Here is a 23129-nt window from a genome sequence, read left to right on the forward strand (position 1 = left end):
TGTGTGTGTGTGTGTGTGTGTGTGTGTGTGTGTGTGTGTGTGTGTGTGTGTGTGTGTGTGTGTGTGTGTGTGTGTGTGTGTGTGTGTGTGTGTGTGTGTGTGTGTGTGTGTGTGTGTGTGTGTGTGTGTGTGTGTGTGTGTGTGTGTGTGTGTGTGTGTGTAACAAAAAAAGTGTTCTGTCTGTATTGGAGGGGGTCCTGAAACGTCACATCCAAGGACGCTGGAAGGAGGTTGTACACTGTGCGCAATGCAGAAAGGGAACAGCCGGCGGTGCCTTCACTGATCATTGGAACACAGACCTTCACTGCTGATTACAATCTCAAATACTACTTGTGAGTCTTGAAAGGGAAACATTTTAACAATGAAGCGCGGAATCTGTGGACTTTTTCACTTTTTAATAACGTTTCCTCTCGTCAGTGGAACACCATTCCAACATAACATGTTCCAGGGGAGATCATATTCTGGCTCTGGAACGCGCCAAAGAAATAAGTAAGTAATTCATGTGTGTGTGTTTATAATATAAACGTCTACTCATTGATTGGGTCATGTATCATCAAGTAACTCTTATTGGAAAGTAAGCAATGCCGTCAATACGCACTGCAATGTTTACGCATTGAACGTTAACTGGTGATTATTCTGCAGAAACTGGTGCGCCTACGTTGTGCACAAGAACGTGAGCTGTTCCGTCGTGGGAGGCACGGAGAGTTTCGTGCAGCCGGAACTTTTGCCGTGTCCTCCGGAGCTGCCAAACTGTGAGCAACAAGTGATGTAAGTTCCCAGAATTGCACTGGGTGGAGGGCGAATATTATTTTCTACTGTTAGTATTTTATCAATGTGTGGTTTCTATTATCAACAGCGTGGAGTGAAGCACTGACAACATGACTGTGATGTAAATAACCATTTCAGAGATGAATCTGATCTTAAAGTAAAAGTGTTACGACAGATATTCCAAGTATCCAAATATTCTTAGAGTACAAAACGTAAATGTACTCTTGAAAACAAGTACTTATGAAGCAAATGGCTGTGATTAAAAATATATATATCTACTAGATTTGAATTAGCAAGACATTAATGTGTAAGCATCACCAGTGCAGCAGCAGGATCTATTTCAGCTACTTTATGTAATTCTAGTTTGCTTTTTTATAAAGTTCTTTCAAAACGTATTACTATATTGAAATGTTGTTTTAATGTGCTATTTAACCAAATACATGTAACGGAGTAGAATGTGTTGAATCTTCATGAATGGCAAAGATGGGCAGACATTCCTCTCACTTTTTTTTCTTTCAGTGTTTACTAAGCAACAAACACACTTGTGAAATATTTAATCACCCTGTTGTGGTTAACAGTGGAAATGGTGAAAAGTCTAAGCTGCTTCCTGCCATATGCTTGTTTAATTATTGTTTTTATGTGACTGGTGTTTATCTACTGTTAATTTGTCAACAAACAGTGCTGTGATTCCAAGTTTCCATTGTGTTCCTGAAAAGAGTTGCGCAAAGTCGGACCATCTAATGGACTGAATTGTGTCTATTCATTATTAGAACAGACCAATGTTCAGCAGGAATTGTGAATTTGTGGATGTTTTTAATGCTTTCAGATATCGGACACAGTTCAGGCCCATGTATAAGATTGCATACAAGACTTTAACAGAGCTGGAGTGGAGGTGCTGCCCGGGTTACCAGGGCCATGACTGCATGGAGGTGAAGGATCTGAAGCGGCTCCAAGTAGAGCGTATGCCTCCTGCCCCCTTTGCCTCTGGACATATTCCAGTCCCAGAAGGTGAGAAATCTACCATGAATATAAATGTATACAGCTTGAAAAATGTCAGAAAAAAGCATTAATATACCTTTTTTCCATCCCTCCGTCTGTTGAAGCTCCAGATCAGCGGACAGAGAATCAGAGGAACCATCCATGGGGAGGGGAGGGGCAGTTTGGAGGTCAGACAGGTCAAAGGCAACAGTCGGTTCATGGAGGATCTCAAAGCGAGCAACACCTGGAGGAGGAGGTGCAGCGGCTGTCCCAGATGATCCTTGACATGCAGGCAAGAATGACTGACATGTCTTCCAATCTGAGACTGGATTTTCAAGAGGACGCCAGTAAAATGCTGGCTACGCTGCTGAATAACTTCAGACAGCCCTCCAGCGCGAGAGGGGCAGAGAGCCACATCGCTCAGGTGCAGGACTTCTCTTTTGGGAGTGAGACAACGCAGATGGACGAGGTCATGAACAAGATCAGCCAGGTCACAGACGATCTGGAGTCCAAGAGCAATGCCCTGGACAACCTGCTGGGTCGTGTCAACAGCCATGACGGACAGATTCATCTGTTAATGGAGGCTGCCCAGAACCAGCTGCCCACACCCGCTCCTGCTCCTCCAACCAGTGGTGCAGACCTGCGGGCCTACCTGGACGAGAAGATCAGCGCTCTGAGAGAGGAGTTAATGGAAGGCATGGACATCAAAATAGCAGACATGAAGAACGCCTGCGACTATAAAATCACATCGGTTCAGGAGCAGTGTGAGGGAACGGAAACAAACTATCTCAGCCTGGCCGAGCTCATGGAATCAAAGGAAGCTGACCTTCGGAAGGAGATCCAGGACCTTAAGACCCAGCTTATTGGTCCAGGAAATGCAGACACCGGTCTTGTGGACATCCATCTGAACTCATCTGAGAAAACGTCAGCGTCCCAATGTCTTTCCGTTGAGGTGAAGCTGAAGCAAGAACAGGCAGAGGCCATCAAAGACCTGAGGGACACTCTGGAGGATAAGCTTTTCTCCATGGAAGAAAGACTCACCACCATGTTGGCAAATACCAGCACCAACTCTCCATCTGGGGGTCTTTTAAATGTTGTAGAAAACATTCAACAAGACTTCCAGAGCTGCAGAACTGCTGTAGATGCTGTGGAATCAAGTCTAAAGGCTCACATTGATGGAGCCACGGAGGGCCAACTCCCCAACTCCAGCACCAGCATTGAGCACGTCCACAGCGAGTTAAGCTATCTTAAAGGACGTGTAGGGATTTTGGAGGACTCTCTATCAGATGTAGTCAACCAGCAGTCTCAAGCGTCTCTGATCCTCAACTCCACCTGGGGTCAAGTCAAAACAGGGGCTGAGCAGGAGGCCAAGGACCTCCTGGAGCAGCATCAAGAGCTGAGAACCCATCTGGACGAGCTTCGCAGGGAGGTGAACGCTGGGGCCGACCACTGCAAGGGACAAACTGAAGATGTCGGGCAGGAGATTGCACGCATTGACAGCCGCATTGTTAGTGTGGAGAGTTTATGTGGCAAACTGGATCCCATCTCCTCTAGCCTCCAGAGGATCAAAGAGGCTCTGAATGAACACGTCACTGGGTTGTGGACTTGTGTCAAACATCTGAATGGTACGGTCAGCGCTCATGCCCGAGATATTGGAGGACTGAGGGGAACCTGTGAGAACATCCAGAACCAAATCTCTAATGCAGCCACGGACCTCCGGGTGCTAACCAACAGCAATACTGGGAAGACAGGTAAGCGGCTATGCTAACACAAACATAATTGCCTTCAGGTTTGGATGATTATCTGAATCCCTCAGCAATTAAACACACTATTCCTCAGGTTAATATATTCAAGGGATTTTCTTCAACAGTCCTAATCGTCTGTATTAACTACTAGCTTATGTTGGCTAATGCTAGCTAGCCAGCTTTCCATTTCTTGTTGCTTTTTTCATATTGTTACAATACAGAACTGATACAGTTAACTAACTTTTCCCTGGTTGTGCTACTGTATTTTCCATTATACTGTAAATGTTTTCGATCGGCAAAAGTTTCATAATCCCGCTTTCACAAATAATTTTTCTTGTTTCATTTAAGCTAAATCGAATGTGTTACCCACAGGAGTTTAAACAGCAGAAGCTTGAGATCAATCAGATAGCTGTCATATTTCCCCGACCTATTAGATCATTGCTTGGACTGTAGTCCATTTGTTTTTGTCCTTTTATTGGAGAGGCTCCGGCATTGGTGTGTGAGTGGGAGGAAGTTGGATTTTCATTAAACCATGTTCTCAATTGAAACTGCCAGGGTTGATTGGAGACACATGGTTGATTTAATAGACCCCACTTGTGTTGAGCAATGCCTTGGCATAAAGAAATACTGCTTGCTTGGCTTTTTTGTTTTTGTGCATCAAAGTGTTCCTTTATGTGTCCATAAACGCTGTATGTAGCCTACAGTTAATTCCGGGGTGTAAAATGTGAAAACGTTAGGGTGTTCACCTCTTAAGCTATGTAGTTTATCAGTTTACTGGATACTATTGTAAGACGTTGGTTGGTGTAAGCATATTTTGAGAGTACATGTTCATATTGCTGCATATGTTGCATATTTGTGGTATGAGTCTGCTCATTAATGGTGCCTATGAGACCCAGCTGGACTCCTCGGACTCCCACAGTTGTAAAGTGAACTAGAAGCACGGCCTTAATATTTACAAGCCAACTCTCTTCCTCTGGGACCGGCTAGTTTTTCAATCCCTGGTTTATGGCGCAGGTGATGCAGCACATGATCCACTCCAGATTCTCCCGGGATGTGGGCTGGAATAAAAATAGTCCTGGTTCTTGTTCTGGTTCCAGCCCAAGTCAGACCAGAGGATTTGCATCATGATATTTTTGTTATGTCTTGAATCATCTCTATGGCTGCCAGTTTTCTCATTTGTGCCAATGTGATTATTGCCACTCCACCCCGTGCTTGTTGTCATAATATGGCGTTTAATTCATCATGCTGTCATTGGGAAGTTTTGCAAGTGGGAGCACAGTTATTCGCGGTTTCCACTCATGCTCAGCGATGTCACCGGGGCCATTCTGACCACTGGCTCTGTGAACAAATGTTGGCTCCTTGTTTGTCTTTGCCCTGCTAGCTGCCTCATCCTAGTGCCCCCCACCCCAGCTTATCTGCAGAGAGTGGAAAAAGCTGCTTGGAGGAGACCATAATAGAGAGCCCTCTGCTCAGCTTATCACAGGGAGCCTTTATATCAGAGCCAAGAGCTTCAGAGTGCTACTGGTTCGACATTATATCACCCATATCCTCTTCTGGGTTTTATTTTACTCCGTGTCTTCAGCGTGCAGTTTTTTAAAACTTGTTTAGCTTGCATGGCTGAGTTCCTTTTCTGTTGAAATAAACAGTGGAAACCCTAAAAGCTGCACCGGGGGTCCCAGGGGCCATTTGTCAATGTGAGGGCCATGATGTCATAGCAGTTGTTAACTCTAAATGAGAGGGTCAGGAAGGGGAAGAAGACAGATGCCAGGGATTTTGTCATTCCTAAAATGATTTTTGTAGCTTTCAGCGCCAATTATGAAGTTTTAGCTTAAATGTATAATAGCTCGTTGACACAAAATGACAGAAATACATAAGGTTTGTCCAAAAATCCCATTTCTTTATTCAACAGTTGGGCGTCCAGTGTATGTGCATAACAGCTGCTCAATTTTGTGGAAATCTAAACTATCAATAATTGTGCTGAAATAAGATCAATCCATGACATGGTAAAAATGCTGTAATAGAAACTGATACCACCTTCAACAAGGCACCCTTTATACTGTTTAAAGTTGTAGCTAATATTTTTTTTTAATAATAAATACATTGGTTATAATCCATTAATTAATTTCACCTGAATATTTTGCAATTTTTCCCCCCTTAAAGGTAAATGGTCCTTTAGAGTGTCCACCAAAACTTATAAGCTATCTAAACGGATCATTTAGGTGTCTTAGTGAAGGAGAATAAACAAAAGGATTTTTCACAACCTGGCAACCCAAAATAGTTTTTTCAATCTTTATATTTTTTTAACTTAAACCATTGGGAACCATGTCTAAAGGGTGACTTATTAGAAAGTTGTACCAGATTTTTTTTAAAACAAGGTCCACTTAAAAGCTTTTTTGGCTTTAGCCACATTTCAGTTTTAATCCATGATAACTCCCCTTATGTCTTTAGTTGTATTGTATACTTTATAAATAAATGATGTGTCACTTCACCAGTTCATTATATGTGAAATGTCTATCTTGTCTTTCCTTCCGTAGAGCACATCCCTCTCTGTTTATCAAGGCGTCCTGTAGTCACCCAAAGCATCGTAGCGCTCTTTTACCGGCACCTTCTCAGATAAGATGCTTTCCTGCTTTTGACAATGCTCAGATGCTAAGAAGGAAGGTCAATGACCTGTGAGAGACTAGGGGGGGGGCTGGTCGGGGTTGTGACATGATAACCCCATGAACCCAAAACAAGACGGGGCTCGACTAAGCCCTCCAGAAGTTTAATAAAGCCTTTGTTGTCGCAATCTCCTCTGTGACTTCTGGATGCCGATCTAGATTTATTGATTCTTAAATCTGAGTCTTGAGGGTATTTTGGTGACTCATAAAGTCAACACCCACAGATTGCCTTGCAGTCATAATTAGGTGGTATGTAATGTGGAAAGTGGCCATTCGTGGGACACAAGGGGGTTGGAACTGTTGATGGGGGGGGGGGGGGTGGGGGGGGGAGGGTCAAGTGACTAACAGAGCGAGGTTTTCCCATGCCGCTTTGCTGGGAGCGTGCGTTTTTTCAGAAGAGCCAGCTGCTTGTGTTTATAGCCCACCTCTTTCATCATGACAAACACTCTGGCGTACGGACATACATCCTGTGTGCCTCCTGCTCTGAAATCGGTTTTGAATCCTGACAATAAAAGACTCCACGGCTATCAAACCATGCACATGTGCGGACACGCAGACTTACCCCCCCCCCTCACACCGGTCCCTCTCCACATGCTGTGTTATACAGGCTTCCAATCTAAATGACCCTTCTTCTCCCCGGGCCGAGGGGACAGGCTGTCTGGTGATTGAACATGTGGCCGTGTCTTGGTATGCCTTTTATTAGAGGGTAGAGGGGAGGGGTCTGTTGTCTGGTGGTGGTGGCCCAGAGTGTGTGCCCCCCAGCCAGTGTTGTGATGTGTTGATAAACTGCAGGGTCTCAGCTGCTGCTCTTAGGAATGCAGCGCTGCATGAGGTGAGGAGGTGGTCACCATATGATGGGAGATGGGCAGGGGTCTTTCATTATCTCTGTTTGAGTCCATAATTACAGGTTTAGATAATCCCCCTCTGAGTGGCTGTTAATGAGTATCACTGGCAGCCAGACCATAAAAATAAAGAAACATGAAAATACAAAAGAGAATGTAATCACGTTTTTGTACGAGGCTCTGACCAGTGGTGGCCTGTAACTGAGAACATTTACTCAAGCATTGTTTTAAAGTGCACATTTAAGGTACTTGTCGGACACTTTACTGTATATACTTTGTACTTAACTATAATTCAAAGGGAAATATTGTATTTCTACTCTACTACATTACTCTTACAGCTCTAGTTACTTGTTCCTGTAATATTTAAGATGTATGCATAAAATACACAAGCATTTAAAAAATATGTTTTATTATGAATGTAATTGCCCACCAGTTTTTACAGTAACAGCTAAATGATTAGACACTCATCTAAAAAATAGTATATATATACATTTGGTTAATTTCTAAAAGGTATTTAGAATAACTGAGTTTTTTCTTTTGTTTTCTACATTGAGTTCAAATGTAATACTTTAAGTATATTTTACTGATAATAACTCCTTTTTACTTAAGTACACTTCTACTACTTCACTTCTACTGTACTTTTATTTCGGTAAAAGTTCTGAATACTTCCTCCAACAATTATTCTGACAATATGTGTTAATGACTACAATTCTGGAAATTGCACTGCTATGAGAATATTGACAGACAAAAATAAATAAGAGAAGTCCTCAAGTAAATGCCGTTATTTAAAAAAAGTAGGGTTGTGTTAAAGGTGGACATTTATTCTCAAACCTTTTTGACCTCCTTGGCACAAATGAATGTGTAATATAACCTTAAAAAAAACCTAATTAAATCAAAAACCTGCACCTACCAGTAGTCAGGCCGAAATAAGACTGACACTTTTATGTCTCAGGTCAGCAGGCTTAAAACAGCAAACTGTTGTTTTCTTTGCCATTTGCCTCTCTGGCTCATCATTTCAATGTGAATGGCCTCCACCTCTGGCCTGCGCCTCTCTGACCTGCAGCCTCATCAATCTCTGCATCTGTCTCTTTCAGGTATTCATGTTTCAGTGGAGGACCCAGGACTTCCCCAGGGTGCAGGTAAGAGCCTCACAGGGCCGCTGGAGCCCCCTGAGGCCTCCCCCCCACAGCCCCCTGTGATGGAGACCGGGGAGGCGGGACCTCCCGGGAAGATGACCTCGTCCAAGCTGCCCAAGGGGACGGGCGGCAGCATGATGCCTGTCCTGGGCTTCGCTGGCGCTCCAGGTCAGACACTCACACTCATTCTCTGCATGTCTCCAAGGATTATCCCACGTGTCTCATCTTTGTGTTTGATTTCACAGCCCCCCCTGACCCCATTAAGACAAGCATGCCACTCATCTTAGGTAAATACCTGTTAGAGTTGTTTCTGTGCTGCATAATTACTCAACAGTTTCGAGTGGATGACATTTTTTCTCTTTCTCCACAGATGTTAACATGCCACGCCAGAAATCTGCCTCTGCTTCAGGTCAGAATTGATTAAATACTCAGGTTACACCCGCTGTGAGGGTAACGGCTGTTAGTTCATGTTTCTTCTTGTGTTCAGATGAGAGGGTGTCGTTCTCCGCCGGGCTGACGCTGCAGCCGTTCCAGGGAGAGAAGGGGATCATTAGATTCGACAAGGTGCTGCTCAATGATGGTGGACACTATGACGCTCACACAGGTAACAGTGACTACACTCTCACAACCCAAACAAAGACACATAAAGCTACATTTGACACAAGTTTATCATTTAAAATGTCTGATTATTGGTTCATTAGTTTGGCAATTAATAGAATAATGTTTGGACTACAGAATGTATGACAGAATGTGATTTGAATCAAAATTGGTTAGAAACCTAATAAAAAAATACTAATAAGAGAACGCAGCAAATATACTAAAACAGCAAATATTTAGATTATTTCAAAATTGACAAGGAAAGTAATAGATCATTAAAAAATTATTTAAATTAACATTCTGTCCATTGATTAATAGATTACTGTTGCAGCACTCAACCAACTTAATATGTTTCTACACCCGTTCTTGCAGACTTATTTCTCATACTCTACATGCTTATGAGATACTAAATGATGCATGCTTACAATATAAATGTAAAAAAATAAGTAAAGGACAAAGTATTTTACAATTATACGAGTAAATGGTTTTGTAAAAAGTAAGTTCAGTTCTTTTGGTGCACCATACTCCCTCATGAATTTAGTGAGTAGTTTGCAACATTTGACTAAAATTCAAAGATGCCCGCTTCATTGTGGTGCTTGAGGAAAGGTAAGAACACATTTTTCATGGGAATCCATCAAACAGTTGGTCAAATATTTGTATCTGAAGTGGTGGACATAAAAATCACCGTGTGTTGTTCTCAGGAATCTTCACAGCGCCCACTGACGGCCGCTACCTGGTGACGGCCGTGCTGGCGGCGCAGCGAGGGGAGAGGGTGGAGGCGGTCCTCTCCGTGTCCAACCGCAGCGTCCAGAAGTTAGACTCCACCGGCTTCCTGTCCGGAGCGGCTTCACCTCTGTCACATGACCAGTGTCCCTGCAGCAGCTCCACCTCCCTGAGCCTGGTGCTGCCGCTGAGGAGAGGAGACCGAGCGGGAGTCGTCATGACGGCGGGGAAACTCGCCATCTCCGCCTCCTCTGAGATCCTGTCATCTTTCAGCGCCACGCTCCTTTACCCCAGCAGCCCCTCCAAACGGTAGCCATGCCTTCTTTAAAGACACCTCATCATATCATGGACATATTAAGGCTAATGGGTATTTTCTATTATCAGGGAGGGAAAGACACTCTAAAAGAGGTTAAAAATAGTCTCAATAAATGAGATTATTTCTATCCTAAGTACTAATATATAGAGCATTTACACTGCATTTTATTGCCGTCCACCGCAGTTTGTTTCTTAATATTTAAAAACATGTAAAAATGAAATTCCCGTTGATCAGATTTGTTCATACTTACTTAGGAAATCTATTAAAGTGTTTGTTCTCAGATACAACCTATAACATCCTAAACCGGCTAAGATTGTCAAAAATGTGCAAAAAGGCTTTTGTCTTCAAATATAGCTTGTGCTTTTATTAGAGCACTGTCAACCATTTGATTTAACATTTAATACAGCGTTCACAATATACACTACTTTAAATAACTGTCAAAGCAAACTGTTGAATGTATTTGTCCACTTGTTTTTCTTCAAAACAGTCATTTAAAACATTCTTTGTGTTTACATTGTTAATACAGAAAACACATCAGCAGAGGTTTCTACCCTGAAACGTGAGCTACGTCTCCACAAAATCAGATGTATAGTGTGTGTTCTCTTCACACAGAGTTCTTCACTTTCATAGAAAGAAAACGTCACATTTCAGCTGTTACTGAGCGTGAAAAGGATAAAAACAAAAAGAGGCATAACATTAATATACTGCAGTTTTACCATGGCAACATCACACAGCAGCAGATTAGTTAATAATTATCTAATTAAATCTGGGCTTTGCAAATATACTTCATACCAATATATCAGTGTCTACAGTTCATAAAGACTTCCTTTTTTAAATGACAGCAATGCAATTATTAACTAAATCATTTCACAGTTTTCTTTAAAGCGGTGTGCAAAGTTAGTAAGCAGAGATATAAGGCCACTAAAGAGTGAGTAAGGCCTTAAAAGGGATGCAAATATAGCTGCTATAAATATAACCTTGGATGTTTTATGATCGCCCTCAAGTCATGGAAAGAGAGAAATACAATCAGTATTTGTTTCATACTGAACAGTGGCCAGTTTAAACACCTCCACTGCCAAAATCAAACTCTTTCACTAAAGTGGAATGTGTCTAAGACAATATCAAGCTATTCCAGAATGTCTTATATTAGAAGCCATTCCTCCTTCATTACAAATATGAACCCCAGATTGAGTCAAAGCAGCTCCTCTAAACACACCTCGGTGACGGGCTGCCTCCAGAAGCAGAAGGAGCTGAACTCGGGGCAGCTGAAGGTGGCGCTGTGCTGGGAGCTGCGTAGAGGGAACATGTGCTCCACCAGCTCGCTCAGACGGCTGTATCTGGGAAATTAAAAACAACGATGGGAACAGTAAGCTTTTGTCTGAGGGAATCTGTTGTGAGAAACAAACAAACAATGACTCCATTGATGCCTCCGTACTCACGATGTTTTATTGCCTTTTGCTTGCTCCAGGATTAGCTCTCCTTTGGGATTCACTGTGAATATCCGACACACGGGCACGCCCACTTGCTTGTAGGCAAACACGTCCTTAAATGCAGGAGAAAGAGACGATAAGTCATCTAACTGAACATAAAATACCTGAAGAAGTGAAGATAAAAACCGCTAACTTGAAATGATACAACAAACATGTTACACTTACACTTTCTCTGTTTCCAAAGGCTGCGTAGAAGGGATGTGTGTTTGGGAGGAACAGGTTCTTGATGTCTGTGAGGCATTGGATCTTGAACTTTTCCGGCTTTTTTTCTATAACCTCTCTATCAAAAGAATACAAAATAAATAAAGATGATACACTTTAACCTCTGAAATGTCACTGCTGATGTTACAGAAACACAGACAACTCATTTATCACAATTCATAGTCTACACGTTTTCAAAATGAACATAAAAACTGTGTAAATACATACAATTCTGCATTAAATTCTGACATGTAATTGTTTTTTCAGTATCTAAATTCACTCTTTAGCGGCTCAAATTAATTAAAAAAAGGGGTGAATAAACGCTGAGGTGAAGGGTCTCTCACCTGTGGAAGGCAGAGAAGAGGCTGCTGGGGGAGAGCATGAGGGGCCCCTGAGGCAGGAGGGTCCCTCTGTCGTTCACCCAGTGCAGATACCCTCTGGTCATGTCAGCCATGCCGATCGCTCGGGCCGAACAGTACAGGAACTTGTAGCCGTTCCTGTAGCAGGAGGATATTTATTAGCCCATCTACTTATTGACATATTTGAACAGTAAGTATTAATCCATATCTTACTCGTGCACGGAGTTGTAGAGCTTAGCGATGCCTTGATGAGTCCAGTCTTTCCCGAGCTGAGGCAGAATGTGACCAAACACGTCTGATCTGTGGGGAGGAGAGGACCAGTGGAGTAAATACACCAGTAAGAACTCTCTTTTGAATATTGCGAATGAGGAGGAATAAGCCTGAGAATAAACACTATCAAATTACAAAGAGATGGATATTTGGACGTTCTCGTACTTGGTGATGGTGCCGTCGATGTCAGAGATGATGACCTTGTCGTCCCAGTTCCACAGGTAGATGGTGCCCTCGCAGCGACATGTCCCCTGGTACTGAGTGGTTATGCTGAAGGTGACATCATTAGGGCCCTCCCTTAGCTTCAGGCTGGCCTGCGGGAAATAGAAAACCACATAAAGGAAGGTTATACAGCTGGAAGAATTGGGTTTTACTACTGTTTTGTACACCAAAGATATAAAAGATGTCCTCTTCTCTCTTTCGTTCACTGAGCTTTAATATACACACTCGGATAAACAGCAGACTGATGACACAGTTGCTGTCTTTGTCTAAATTCAGCCTCACTACCAGTATCGGTGATCTTACTATCTGGTCAGAGGACAGGCGGAGGGACTTCTTGTAGGAGTGACAAGGCGCCGGGGTCGGGCCTTCTGTCTGCACATGCTCAGTAGGTGTCGGAGCGGTTGTCATAGCGCTCAGCTCTTTAGTCTCATCGTCGCTGGACCTCTCTGCTGCTTTCTGCCTGCAGACGCAAACACAATTTCATGGACAAAAAGACACATTTATGATTCTGTGTGGTTAACAAGAAATCCCTGCAGTATCATTTCCAGTCACCAGAGGGCAGTAGACCTCTTCTGCCTGTATCTCTGCTTTGTTGTCCGCTAAATATGCAGAATGTTTGTGTACACATCATGCACAAAACAACATCAAAATGTGAATTATAGCTGCCTAATTCACAACAGCATTTCAGTTCTTCCTCCTGAATGCTTGTTTATGAGTCAGAAAATGACTAACAGGCTAATCCAGCCTTTGTGGGACATGTTTACCCAACAGTGCTGTGTTGGTGTGTGACTGTACTGCTTGATGCTGACTCACTGTGTTTCTGGGGCCTGGTGAGGGGCAGTCTCTCCCGGTAGAGACTCTTGTGTCTCTAACTTGGTCTCTGATGATGACTGAAGAAAGACGACACATTATTATTAGCCATTTTTTTACATTTGTTCCTCATTTGACAGGAGTCATTCCTAAGTTACATAACAGTGAGGGATTCCCCCTGACCTTCACGCTGCTCTTTCTCCAGAACCACCACCGTCCAGACTTTTTGGGCATTTTCTCCTTCACCCAGGCCTCCTCTGTAGCCTGCCATTCAGAGAAACAGTTCATGTGTAAATAAATGTCTTATGTGCAGATACTATTTACAGTAAGAGGACACTAAAACACAGTGTAGAAAACAGGATACCTTTGGCAAGCTCTTCTGAAAAGCCTGCATACTGAGTATCAACGGTGCTGCCAGGGTCCAGTTGTAGTACCTGAGGGAAAAAGGGTTTAATTAACTGTGATGTGCACATGTTATTAGGTATTAATGAGTTATTAAATGAACCTTAACAACTCACCTGTTTCCAATTTTAACCACCAAATTGGGATTGTCAATTATCGCTGGATCCTCTGCAAACTCATTATAGGTGATGATGTGCTCCATGAATTTTTCTGCAATAAATGGCACATATAAGCCTCGTTATAAATGATAGTTCATATTTCGATATGCATGCACCGAAATATGTAGTGCACCATACTCATCTACCACTTTTAAATGTTTTAAAGGTTCATTTGTCACAAAATCAAGCAATAGGATTAGTGGTGTTCTCCTAACGCGCAAAACAAACTAATGTGGTAAATAAAGATTTGAGAAAAGAAATGTCTAAATACAGGTAAAATAATGAAGTGTATACACGTCACATGTACACCTATGCAATTCCAGGAAAGTATTTCAAGGCAAGCAGTCAATAAATGTTTATTTTTTCCATTTGCAAATTACAAAAATAGCCTTTAACTTTCTGGTATATAGTTCAATCAGCTGCTGCTTCCAAAATCTACTTTCCATTCTGTAAATAGGACTTAAACCTACTGTTCCCACTGGAATTCTAACCAAGATGTAGTAGTTAACATATCAGTTTGGATTTGATAATTACTGTTATTATTGGTTACAAGGTACCTGTAGGGATCTCAGAGTCCTCTGCGACGCCTCCACACAGCGACAGCGTGACGTCGGGCAGGTCGGCAGCGGAGTCGGACAGACACTCGGTGCCGCTGTCTGCCGCGCCGCTGCCCACAGACTGGGGGGACTGGGACCCAGAGCGCCGGCCCCTCCCTACCCAGAGCTTAGGAACCGGCTCAGAGTCACTGCAAAGACACACATGGTCCAATTGATTTCACACAGTAAGAAACTCTGAGTGGGATGAATAGCTGCTTCCATTTGATGCTTCTGTGTACCTTTTTGGGAAGTAGCGGGCAACAACATCAGGTTCAAGTGCAATCAGGTCGTCCAGGTAAATATCTTCAGGGCCCTGGTGTTGGCTCCTCTTGCTCACACCTTTTTTTAGAAAGCAAAGACGAGACATTTCAGATTTGTTTTCCCTTTCACTTCCTTTTCTTTATCTTGTGCGTGTGAATGTAAACTCTACGCAACTACAAACCACTTCCTTCCTGTCAACATCCACTCAAGTGCATGTAGAGAACCTTCATGTTGTCTGGAGATCTCAAGATTTTCCCACAGCATTTAAGACACATAATACAAATATATATATATGTTTAAATGTCTAATAAGAATAATAAAGACCTATTTGAAATACCCTTAAAACGTCCTTGCTGCAGAATGAAGATATTCTGTAATTGCCTTAGATTAGGAGCATAGTGTACATAAATAGAGTTATAAAAGTGTGTGTTACCTCTCCTCTTGGCCGGGGAGTCGCTGGGTTTAGATCTTGAATCGGGACAAACAGCTGCTGCGTCTGCAGCCATGTTGCCCCCCCCGCTGCCCCGGCGGCTCGGCGGCGAAGACTTCCACCTTATTGCGTGGGCTGCCTTTGGGCTGAGGTCAGATTTGGGGGGACACGGCCCCGAGGTAAAACTGCTGGACATTAAATCTGAAAGGTCTGTTTTGTGGCTGGTCATGTTTGTGTTTCCCGACAAAGCTTTGTGGCGCTGAGAGGAGCAGCTGCACTGATCAGGTTTGATGGTGCGGGGCTCTGGCTTCACTATACTGCAAATGGGATCTGTTGTTCTTTCTTCTTCCCTTTCCTCCATGGCTTCAGTGCTCAAGATAACCCTGAAGTGTGTGTTCTCAGAGGGAGTGATGATCAGTGTCCTTGGCTCTGATTTGTCCTTTTTGTTGACCTAGAAAAAAAAGCACAAGATAAAGCTTAAATATACACAAATGCATTTCCAAAGATCTTTCCTGATTAGCCAAATATGTGTAAATGAAGACATGATGTATTATTATTGTCTCCCAAAGTTTAGTCCTACTAGGCTAGGCTTGCAGTCGAATAGTCCATTTAGCTTAGGAACCTTCCTAACGGAGTGAAATGACCCGGAAGTCCCTCAGTGGCAGCCATGATAAGTGCCGTTCGAATTCTCTAGATGATAGGAAAGGAGGTTTCAAACTTCCTTTATAACCTCCTTCAGCTTAGGAACCACTGGACCTCCCTTTACGAAAGGAGAGGAGAAAATGCTGCCCCACAATGCCTTGCAGATGCAGCATTTGCCGTCACACAGCAGTCGGCCGTTCACGGAAACAACCGATTATGACCGAGAAATGATCTCATGAAAATTACAGTGCTTATTAAGCATTTTAAAACGTATGTGGTAAGTTGCCAAAGTGCTTTGTTTTGAACGTTCATCAGTATTATAATCAAAAAGAGAAATATGAACGTTAGTTTTGACTGAAATGATCAAATAAAGTCAACATTTCACAGTCTTTACTGAGCTGTGTGGGGTTTGTTCAACTTTTAAAAGATGTTTGAATGGTGATATACACAGTGATAGATGTTAAGGACTAACGTTTATAATAAATACAATTGTATTGATTTTAAAATCTTTTCATAGTTCATACAATCATACGTATTGGGATCATTTGTATTAATGTGGACCGGAGGGAGAGGGTGACGAGCATAAGTTTCACTTTCCTTTTTTATTTCAATTCCAACTTTGGTCATGAAGAAAATGTTTCTCTGTTGTCCACGTTCATAAAGCATAAAACAACAGCATCAGAGCGCGGTGCAGAGTCTCTAGATGAGTTTACAGTAGTCCCTCGTTCTTATTAAACATCCATGTTGTAGTCCGCTGTATAGAAAACTGTAGTTTCCATAGTTTCCCCACAGCAGCAGACGCACATTTATGACGTCTGCTGGTGCATCATAAACACGTCGGATAGTGAAAGTGCAGTCGGATTCTCTAAAGTACCGCAGTCTCTTTTCCTAAGTCCTTTTGAATTCTCCTATCCACTATCCCTTAACCCCGTGACGTTTCACTCAGAGGTCAAGGGATAGGCGATAGGGATAGACGTTAGGAGCTGATTTTTTTGACTATTCGACCGCGACCCTGGTCTTGCCTTACCCTGGTGGATTCTGGGAACTCTCCCCATGTCCACTGCATGTGGGACTCGGCCCTGAGAATGCTCTCTTCCGGCTTCAGCATCAGCTCCGAGTCACTCTTGTGCGATACGGGCTCCGACATCTCCGTGCTGTAAGCAAACAACATTTCCAATGAGTCAGCTGTAATGAGAGATGTGTTTTCACTCAGCCCTGCATGTTATGATAAAGTGGATTGTGTCTTTATGCTTGTATGAACAATGTAAATATGGGCAGAGTGGGGGGCGCGTACGTAGTGCGAGGGGACCAGTCGGCGTCAGAGAAGGGGTAGCTGTCCCATTCGAGGGCGGTGAGGGGGGAAGGTTGCCTGTGGTCCATGTTCTCCTTCATCACGGAGAGGGAAGATGGCCTGAAGACAGGAAACGATGACGTTAACAAAGGTTTACATCACATACAAGTGATATTAAACTCTCTGCTTACCATCCGTTGTGCGTGTGCTCCTCATCTGAACTGAGCTCACACAGCTCCGGCTCCCCTCCTGCAGGTGGGCTTTGCTCCTCCTTACGTGGCTCCGCTTTGTGCTTCCTCCTGCGTTTCCTCTTCTTCTTCCCGGTGGTGTTGGTGCAGGGTTGGAGGTTTCCAGAGGTGGAGTCTTCTGGACTCAGAGGCTGAATGTTCTCCAGCGCTGTGACCCCACATCTGGGCTCTCTGCTCCTCAACAGATCCTCTTCTGAGGGGATGGGTGAGGTCACCAGGTGAGCTGGAACTATCTCCTAATAAAATTAAGAAAATGATCAAGACAATGAGTGTGTTCTTAGCCGCAACAATGCTTTGAGCTAATGCTAACATGAAGGAATGATTTAATCTGTTTGGAACTCACGTTATGCTGCTCTGTTTCTCGGACAAAAAAGGCCTCTCCGTTGTCTCCCAGCTTCATGTGCAGCTCTACAGGTTCCCCATTGATTTCTATATCAATCTGCAGAATCAGACACATTTCTGTAAGTTATTGTGTAGTTCACCACGTTGTCCTCATCTGGCCTCAGCAGAGAAGGTTTGTTTACAGCTCCAAATGCATGGAAAACACAGCTTATGTATATACAAACACACTGTGCCACAAGGACGAATTAGAGCTAAGCCAGAGAAGAAAAAAACAACAGCTTGTAAGAAGGCTGTTTACAGCAAATGCCACAAGTTGTAATCCATGTATTGGACAGACAGAGTGTAACTCAGACTTGGCCTGGCTGAGTTGAACAGAAAAACATACAGAAAAGCAAAAATGCGGACATTTCATGAAGCTAATCCCTAACCACCTTTTTTCTCCGTCAACAAAAGTGTACTTCCTGCACTCAGTGTCCTGCATCAAGAAAAGACCCCTCTGTAAGACCCTTATCTTGAATGGGATGATTCTCTAGGTGCTGGGAATAAGAGGCTAAATTGAGCTTGAGTCTGTCTATCCCACCGTAGCCCTTAGCTGACACAGAGTCTGAGAATAGAGAGTGAGGAAAATCTCTTGTTGTGAGAAGTGGAGTGGAATGGATGTTATGAACTTCAGAGGGAAGGAGAGAAACATACAATGAACATATACAACATGTTGCTGAATGTGTCAAAGGATGAGTATGTATTCTATGTGTATGTGGCTGAAAATATTTGTGGTAAACTTGAAAAAAATTGCCTTAATGCTTGCTGAGATTTTGCATTAACAAACGGTATCGTAACAGCTTATTGTTTAATCCGAGTGGATGTTTGGCCACATTTTAAGAAATGACCTACATAAAAATTGGAGCACTCACTACTTTCTCCCTGGAGCGCAAGACCCCCAGTTTTCCGAAGCGAACGTGGAAAGGGGAGCACTGGAAGGTCCCATCGGGCTGTCGGACCACCACCACGTCGATGCAGCCCGACAGCGTGGCCTGATTGATCCCCTTATACAGCTCCTTCACTGTGACCAGCACCTGACCCGCCAGCTGCCCCACGTAGTTCATGGTGTCCACCTGTCAGCAAAAACACCCATTATCATTCATAATGAAATCAAGTAAACACACATAAATTAGTATCAGAAAGAAACCACTCGCTACTTTCTTGTTGCGTCTTACTAGGTCAGTGTCCCAGTAGTAAGTCTCCTGTTGATCAGAATAGTCTGCAAAGGAAATGCTGGTCTCTAAACACAGCGGCTCTGTCCCATTTTCCTCAAAAGAGTCCTGAGCTGAAGGAGATGCCCTCGATACAGGAGAGTGTGTGTTTCTGTCTCTCCAAGGAACACAGTCACACTAAAATCCCAATTTCTTCCTGTTTTAACTTACATGTGACTAGTATTACTATTTTAGCATGTCACTTTACTGTTTAGTGTTTCCCTACATCTGTTGGGTTGGGCAATATGGTGATAAATACCATAATATTGAGATCAGTGTCATAAATTCATCTTAATTTGAAATGCACTTAATTCAATGGATAAGCCTACATCAAGAATTCCCATGCTATAAATGACATTTTTTCAAAATGTCATTTATAGCATGAGGTAAGGTCAACAAATATATATATTTTGTTATTTAGCCATGTGAATATTCACTATATTATTTAACCATTATGGGCATCCCCAATGGAATGGTAGGGTTGACATTTGGGTCCAGATTAAGGCTGTTGCAGATGTAAGGATGGTCTCAGGGTTAGGTTTACCAGAGAGGTGTAATCCAAAGCACATTTTGACACCTACTTTGTTAAGATCAACACTTTCCAAATGTAAATGCTACAACAACTAAAAAGGCATAATAATCAGAATCAGAATCTGAATACCTTTATGTGAGATAAAGATTAACTTAAGATAAACATCACTCTGTGTAGTAAAATAGAAGTCACAGAGCACCCCAACTCACCAGAGTCCAGGGGGTCTTCAGGTGCTGGTCCTGCTGCTCTAAAGTTAGCCTCTCTGAGAGCTCCATGTCCCCCCAACAGGAGCTGAGGCCCCCTCTCCTGCCCTGTCCTCCTGCTCCTGTTCTCTGCCATGCACCACAGCTCCTACCCCCTCTGACTGAGCAATAACTCTCTGAGGGAAAATGACACGCAGTCCTAAAACTGTTACATAACTTCTCTTAATACCAGCCACCTTCCAAGCCAATCCAGAATAGAAAAGTCTCTACAGAGTTCTCAAAACAGCATGAAGGAAACATTTGATTTATTTGACAACTAGATACATTACTTACCCGGAAAAAAAAAATTCCATTTAGCATGTTAGTACATGCCAGACCATATTGCCATACTGATGCATTCAAGCATATTCAATTGTTGTGTTAGTGTTAATCTCAGTTGACAGGAATTCAGTAGGCTTTTTAAAAGGTCATGAACTAAACTTAAGTTGATGGACCTATATGAAAAGTCACCAAAGACCTTAGGATTTATCCTCTGAGGATCACGAAAGAAAACTCTAGTGGCTCTGTGAGGCTGTTATTTTAGCACAGCAGTGCTTCTGATAAACACAAAAAAGCTCTCAATGGCTATGCTAACATGCAGATAGCATTCAAAACATGTTCTAAATAGTCATTAATTGTGTAAGCATGATAACATTTGTTAATTGGCACAATAGGTGAGGTTGGTTGGAGTTTTTAAGCGAATAAAAAACATTATTAAATGTTTATCTCAGGGGAACATGACTATTTTCAAAGCAAATCCATCCAATAGTTGCCAATACTCAAAACCATCATTGGCTCTAATAGAAAAGTCATAGGATCTCCAGAGTTAGGGTACATCTTCTGGAGGTCCTGAATGTCTGAGCATAATTTCCAATCTATATGCTGAGATATCTTTCCTAAATACAACTGAACACAACTAGAGACATTCATGGGATCATCAAAGTCAGTAGGCTTCATCCTCTGGGGACCATGCATATCTGGCAATCCATCCAGTCTTGACCAAATAACTATACAATATTGACATTTTCATCAATTAAATATGATTCAGAGCTGTAACTGAATGACTTTATAACTAACCAAGGTTACAGCAAGCATCCGGAGTGTTATGCCCAGAGTTGATAATAGTGTCAGAGTGTACACTGTGTTCCTGCAGTGGCTTTCCCCTCGGTGAACCACAGCACATTGTACAGTGAAAGTGCTCATTTATTGGACAAAGCAGAAGAGTCTAGATGAGAGTCATCGATCCGTGATAGCAACGTTGCACAACTGATCTCTCTGGTGAGCTGACTACAAACTGTCTGCATGATGTACACACAACAACACATTTAGTTCGACTCCCACAGCACTTCATGTACAGTAGAACCCTCTACTGAAGCACTTCAAGCCTGAAGATGTAGATGAGTCTGCCATTTGTCTGTCTGGTTTCAATTTGCTAAAATTAGACGTACTTACCAAACTTTTCATGATTCAGTTTTATACATTATTGATCAATGAATTGCTTGGTCTCTAAAATGTAAAAGACTAAAATAGTTCGAAATTGGATCTTCTGTATAACCCACCTTGATATGATGAAATTGCTTGTGTCCAACAAAAAGTAAAAATAGAGGGGGGAAAAACTACGATAAACCAGTAAAAAACATTAGTACAAATATTGAAATATTTTAAGCAAAAGTGATGGCAACAGACTTTTCTATTTATCAACTTGTTTAATTCCAAAACCACTGATGAAAACTGGTAAAAATATATATCTTGTGTCTTGGTTTCTTCATCATTCACAGGAATCTAATTTACTAAGCTTCTAACTAAGACAATAATCAAGTCATCTTCATGCATACAGTACAATAAGAATGACCAAACCCCTAAAGCTTTGTTTTGTGCTTCAATACAAAAATGCCCTGTACTCGATGAGGACAAATCCAGCACAACCAGATCTCTCTCTGGGCACTCTGGGAAGACCTTAAGACGTGTTAATCCTGTTTACAAGATTAGGACCAATGTAGATATCCCTGTCAGTGCATGTTTGTCCTGCTCACTGTGTCCCAAGTGTCTCAATGTAACTCTGAGTCAGCCAGTGCTGTTTGGACCAGCATTGTGTCACATTGTTTTGACTCATACACTGTAACTGTTAATAATGAAACTAAAGCTGTGAAGTATATTATAATTACTTCGATTTGTCGTGCACTTTAAGGAAGAATAGGCACCGGTTAAAATAGCCTTAACCTCAGTTTACAATGACTTTCATCTCTCGATTGAGATAGTCTATAGGCTATTACAATGCACTGATATAAAGGCCTATTATACAAATCAGGATCCTTATCTCTTTATCACTTTTTTAGAGAATGCTCTTAAAAGCAATCACATGATAACTCCTTAATACCATCAGCCATTGAATGTAAAACCTATGATAAAAAGTTAGCAACCTCATAATGTGAATGATATTTCCAAGAATATAGTCCCATTTGTTCACCTGGACAGATGTTCAGATAGGTAGGCTATTTTAAAAAGTATGCGTTTAGGGACAGCTACTGTAGGAATGGTACATTTAACAAAACACACATTGGCTAAACATCTAGACAACATGTTACACAGTACTAAATGCCCGTTTTATGTTTTACTCGGCACAAAGGGTGTGGTTGTCAGTTGTTATCGCTGTCATAATATTTTATTCCGGATACTCAGTATTACACCGGCTCATGGGTTACATAAATGCTGCTTATAATGACTTCTTAAGTCGGTTTCAAGGACTGCGCTGCAACATTAACCAACATGTATTCACGTCCTGTCTCGTTTTTTTTTTTTTTAAGCTGTTAAATTCGGTTAAACGAGAAAGAGTAGCTATATAAATCATCCTACCTTCAGGGAGACAGTTCCTCCGCCGGTGAGTTTCTGATGCTGCAGCTGCTGTGAAGAGGCTGACCACAGCACGTGACCCTTCAACTAGGGGTGGGCGGATCGATCCAAAAATATCGATGCTTCCGATATTACGTTACGTTTCAAAATATCGAGACGAGAGCCAATAGGATCGATCCTTTTATACTTTTTTTTTTCTCTCCTCTACTCGTCAATTTCATCAAAAACTATGTGCAGAGTGCAGACGAACACAAGTATATGCGCTATTTTCTTCTCTCTCCACTGCTGTCCTCCTTTCCTCAAGGCTCGCGCACGAGCAGCGCGCTCCCTGCCTGAACTCCGATTATCAAGCTGACTGACAGCAGCCAGAAGGACAGCAGCAGCCAGCGACTCGCGAGTGCGACACACACACGCGCATGATGGCTGAGAGAAAGAGGAGCGTTGTGTGGAGCTATTTCACAACTGTCAATGAAAACTTAGCGAACTGTGATGTGTGCAAGAAGGCCACTTTGTATTGTTATTTTTCATGTTTGCACTTTACATTTGCAAAAGTAAAACGTTTATTTGTCTATAAAAACTGTCCTGTCTTTAATCATGGAAATGAATTCAGATTTAGTCTACTGTATGATGCTTTCAGCTCAAAAATCATGTCATGCAGCTCTCCCCTATATGAAAGTAGCTACATAAGACGCTTTTCATTTTTAAAAAGTATTGGTATCGGCGATACTGGCCCTGAAATACTTAGCATCGGATCGAATCCAGATTTTG

General features: G+C 42.4%; 2 protein-coding genes across 4 annotated transcripts; one reads left to right on the top strand and one right to left on the bottom strand.

Annotated features, from left to right (window-relative positions):
- Nucleotides 1–140: 140 nt before the first annotated feature.
- emilin2b (elastin microfibril interfacer 2b) lies at nucleotides 141–9968 on the top strand. The gene is made up of 10 exons (XM_034148668.1): nucleotides 141–332; nucleotides 418–489; nucleotides 643–768; nucleotides 1595–1776; nucleotides 1872–3497; nucleotides 8088–8297; nucleotides 8375–8416; nucleotides 8500–8538; nucleotides 8617–8733; nucleotides 9428–9968. Exons 2-10 carry the CDS (start codon nucleotides 440–442, stop codon nucleotides 9760–9762), a joined length of 2727 nt encoding a protein of 908 aa, XP_034004559.1. The 5' UTR covers nucleotides 141–332; nucleotides 418–439; the 3' UTR covers nucleotides 9763–9968.
- Nucleotides 9969–10101: 133 nt separating this feature from the next.
- Nucleotides 10102–22557, bottom strand: LOC117496842 (phosphatidate phosphatase LPIN2-like). 3 transcript variants are annotated; one of them, XM_034148646.1, is made up of 22 exons: nucleotides 22365–22539; nucleotides 19479–19648; nucleotides 18399–18599; nucleotides 17489–17584; nucleotides 17089–17381; nucleotides 16901–17017; nucleotides 16634–16760; nucleotides 14968–15415; nucleotides 14513–14612; nucleotides 14235–14422; nucleotides 13636–13729; nucleotides 13482–13551; nucleotides 13301–13381; nucleotides 13121–13197; nucleotides 12611–12767; nucleotides 12251–12399; nucleotides 12029–12115; nucleotides 11801–11953; nucleotides 11421–11535; nucleotides 11205–11308; nucleotides 10982–11102; nucleotides 10102–10422 (listed from the first exon to the last, which is right to left on the bottom strand). In XM_034148646.1, the coding sequence occupies exons 2-22, from the start codon at nucleotides 19542–19544 to the stop codon at nucleotides 10420–10422; spliced, it is 2847 nt and encodes a 948-aa protein (XP_034004537.1). In that variant the 5' UTR covers nucleotides 19545–19648; nucleotides 22365–22539; the 3' UTR covers nucleotides 10102–10419. The 3 variants fall into 3 exon arrangements, with proteins under 3 accessions (XP_034004537.1, XP_034004529.1, XP_034004547.1); XM_034148638.1 differs by having other exon boundaries at nucleotides 10102–11102; XM_034148656.1 differs by lacking the exon at nucleotides 19479–19648 and having other exon boundaries at nucleotides 10102–11102; nucleotides 22365–22557.
- Between the last annotated feature and the right edge of the window lie 572 nt (nucleotides 22558–23129).

Source organism: Trematomus bernacchii, unplaced genomic scaffold (genome assembly GCF_902827165.1).
Source record: "Trematomus bernacchii unplaced genomic scaffold, fTreBer1.1, whole genome shotgun sequence".
NCBI lineage: Eukaryota > Metazoa > Chordata > Actinopteri > Perciformes > Nototheniidae > Trematomus > Trematomus bernacchii.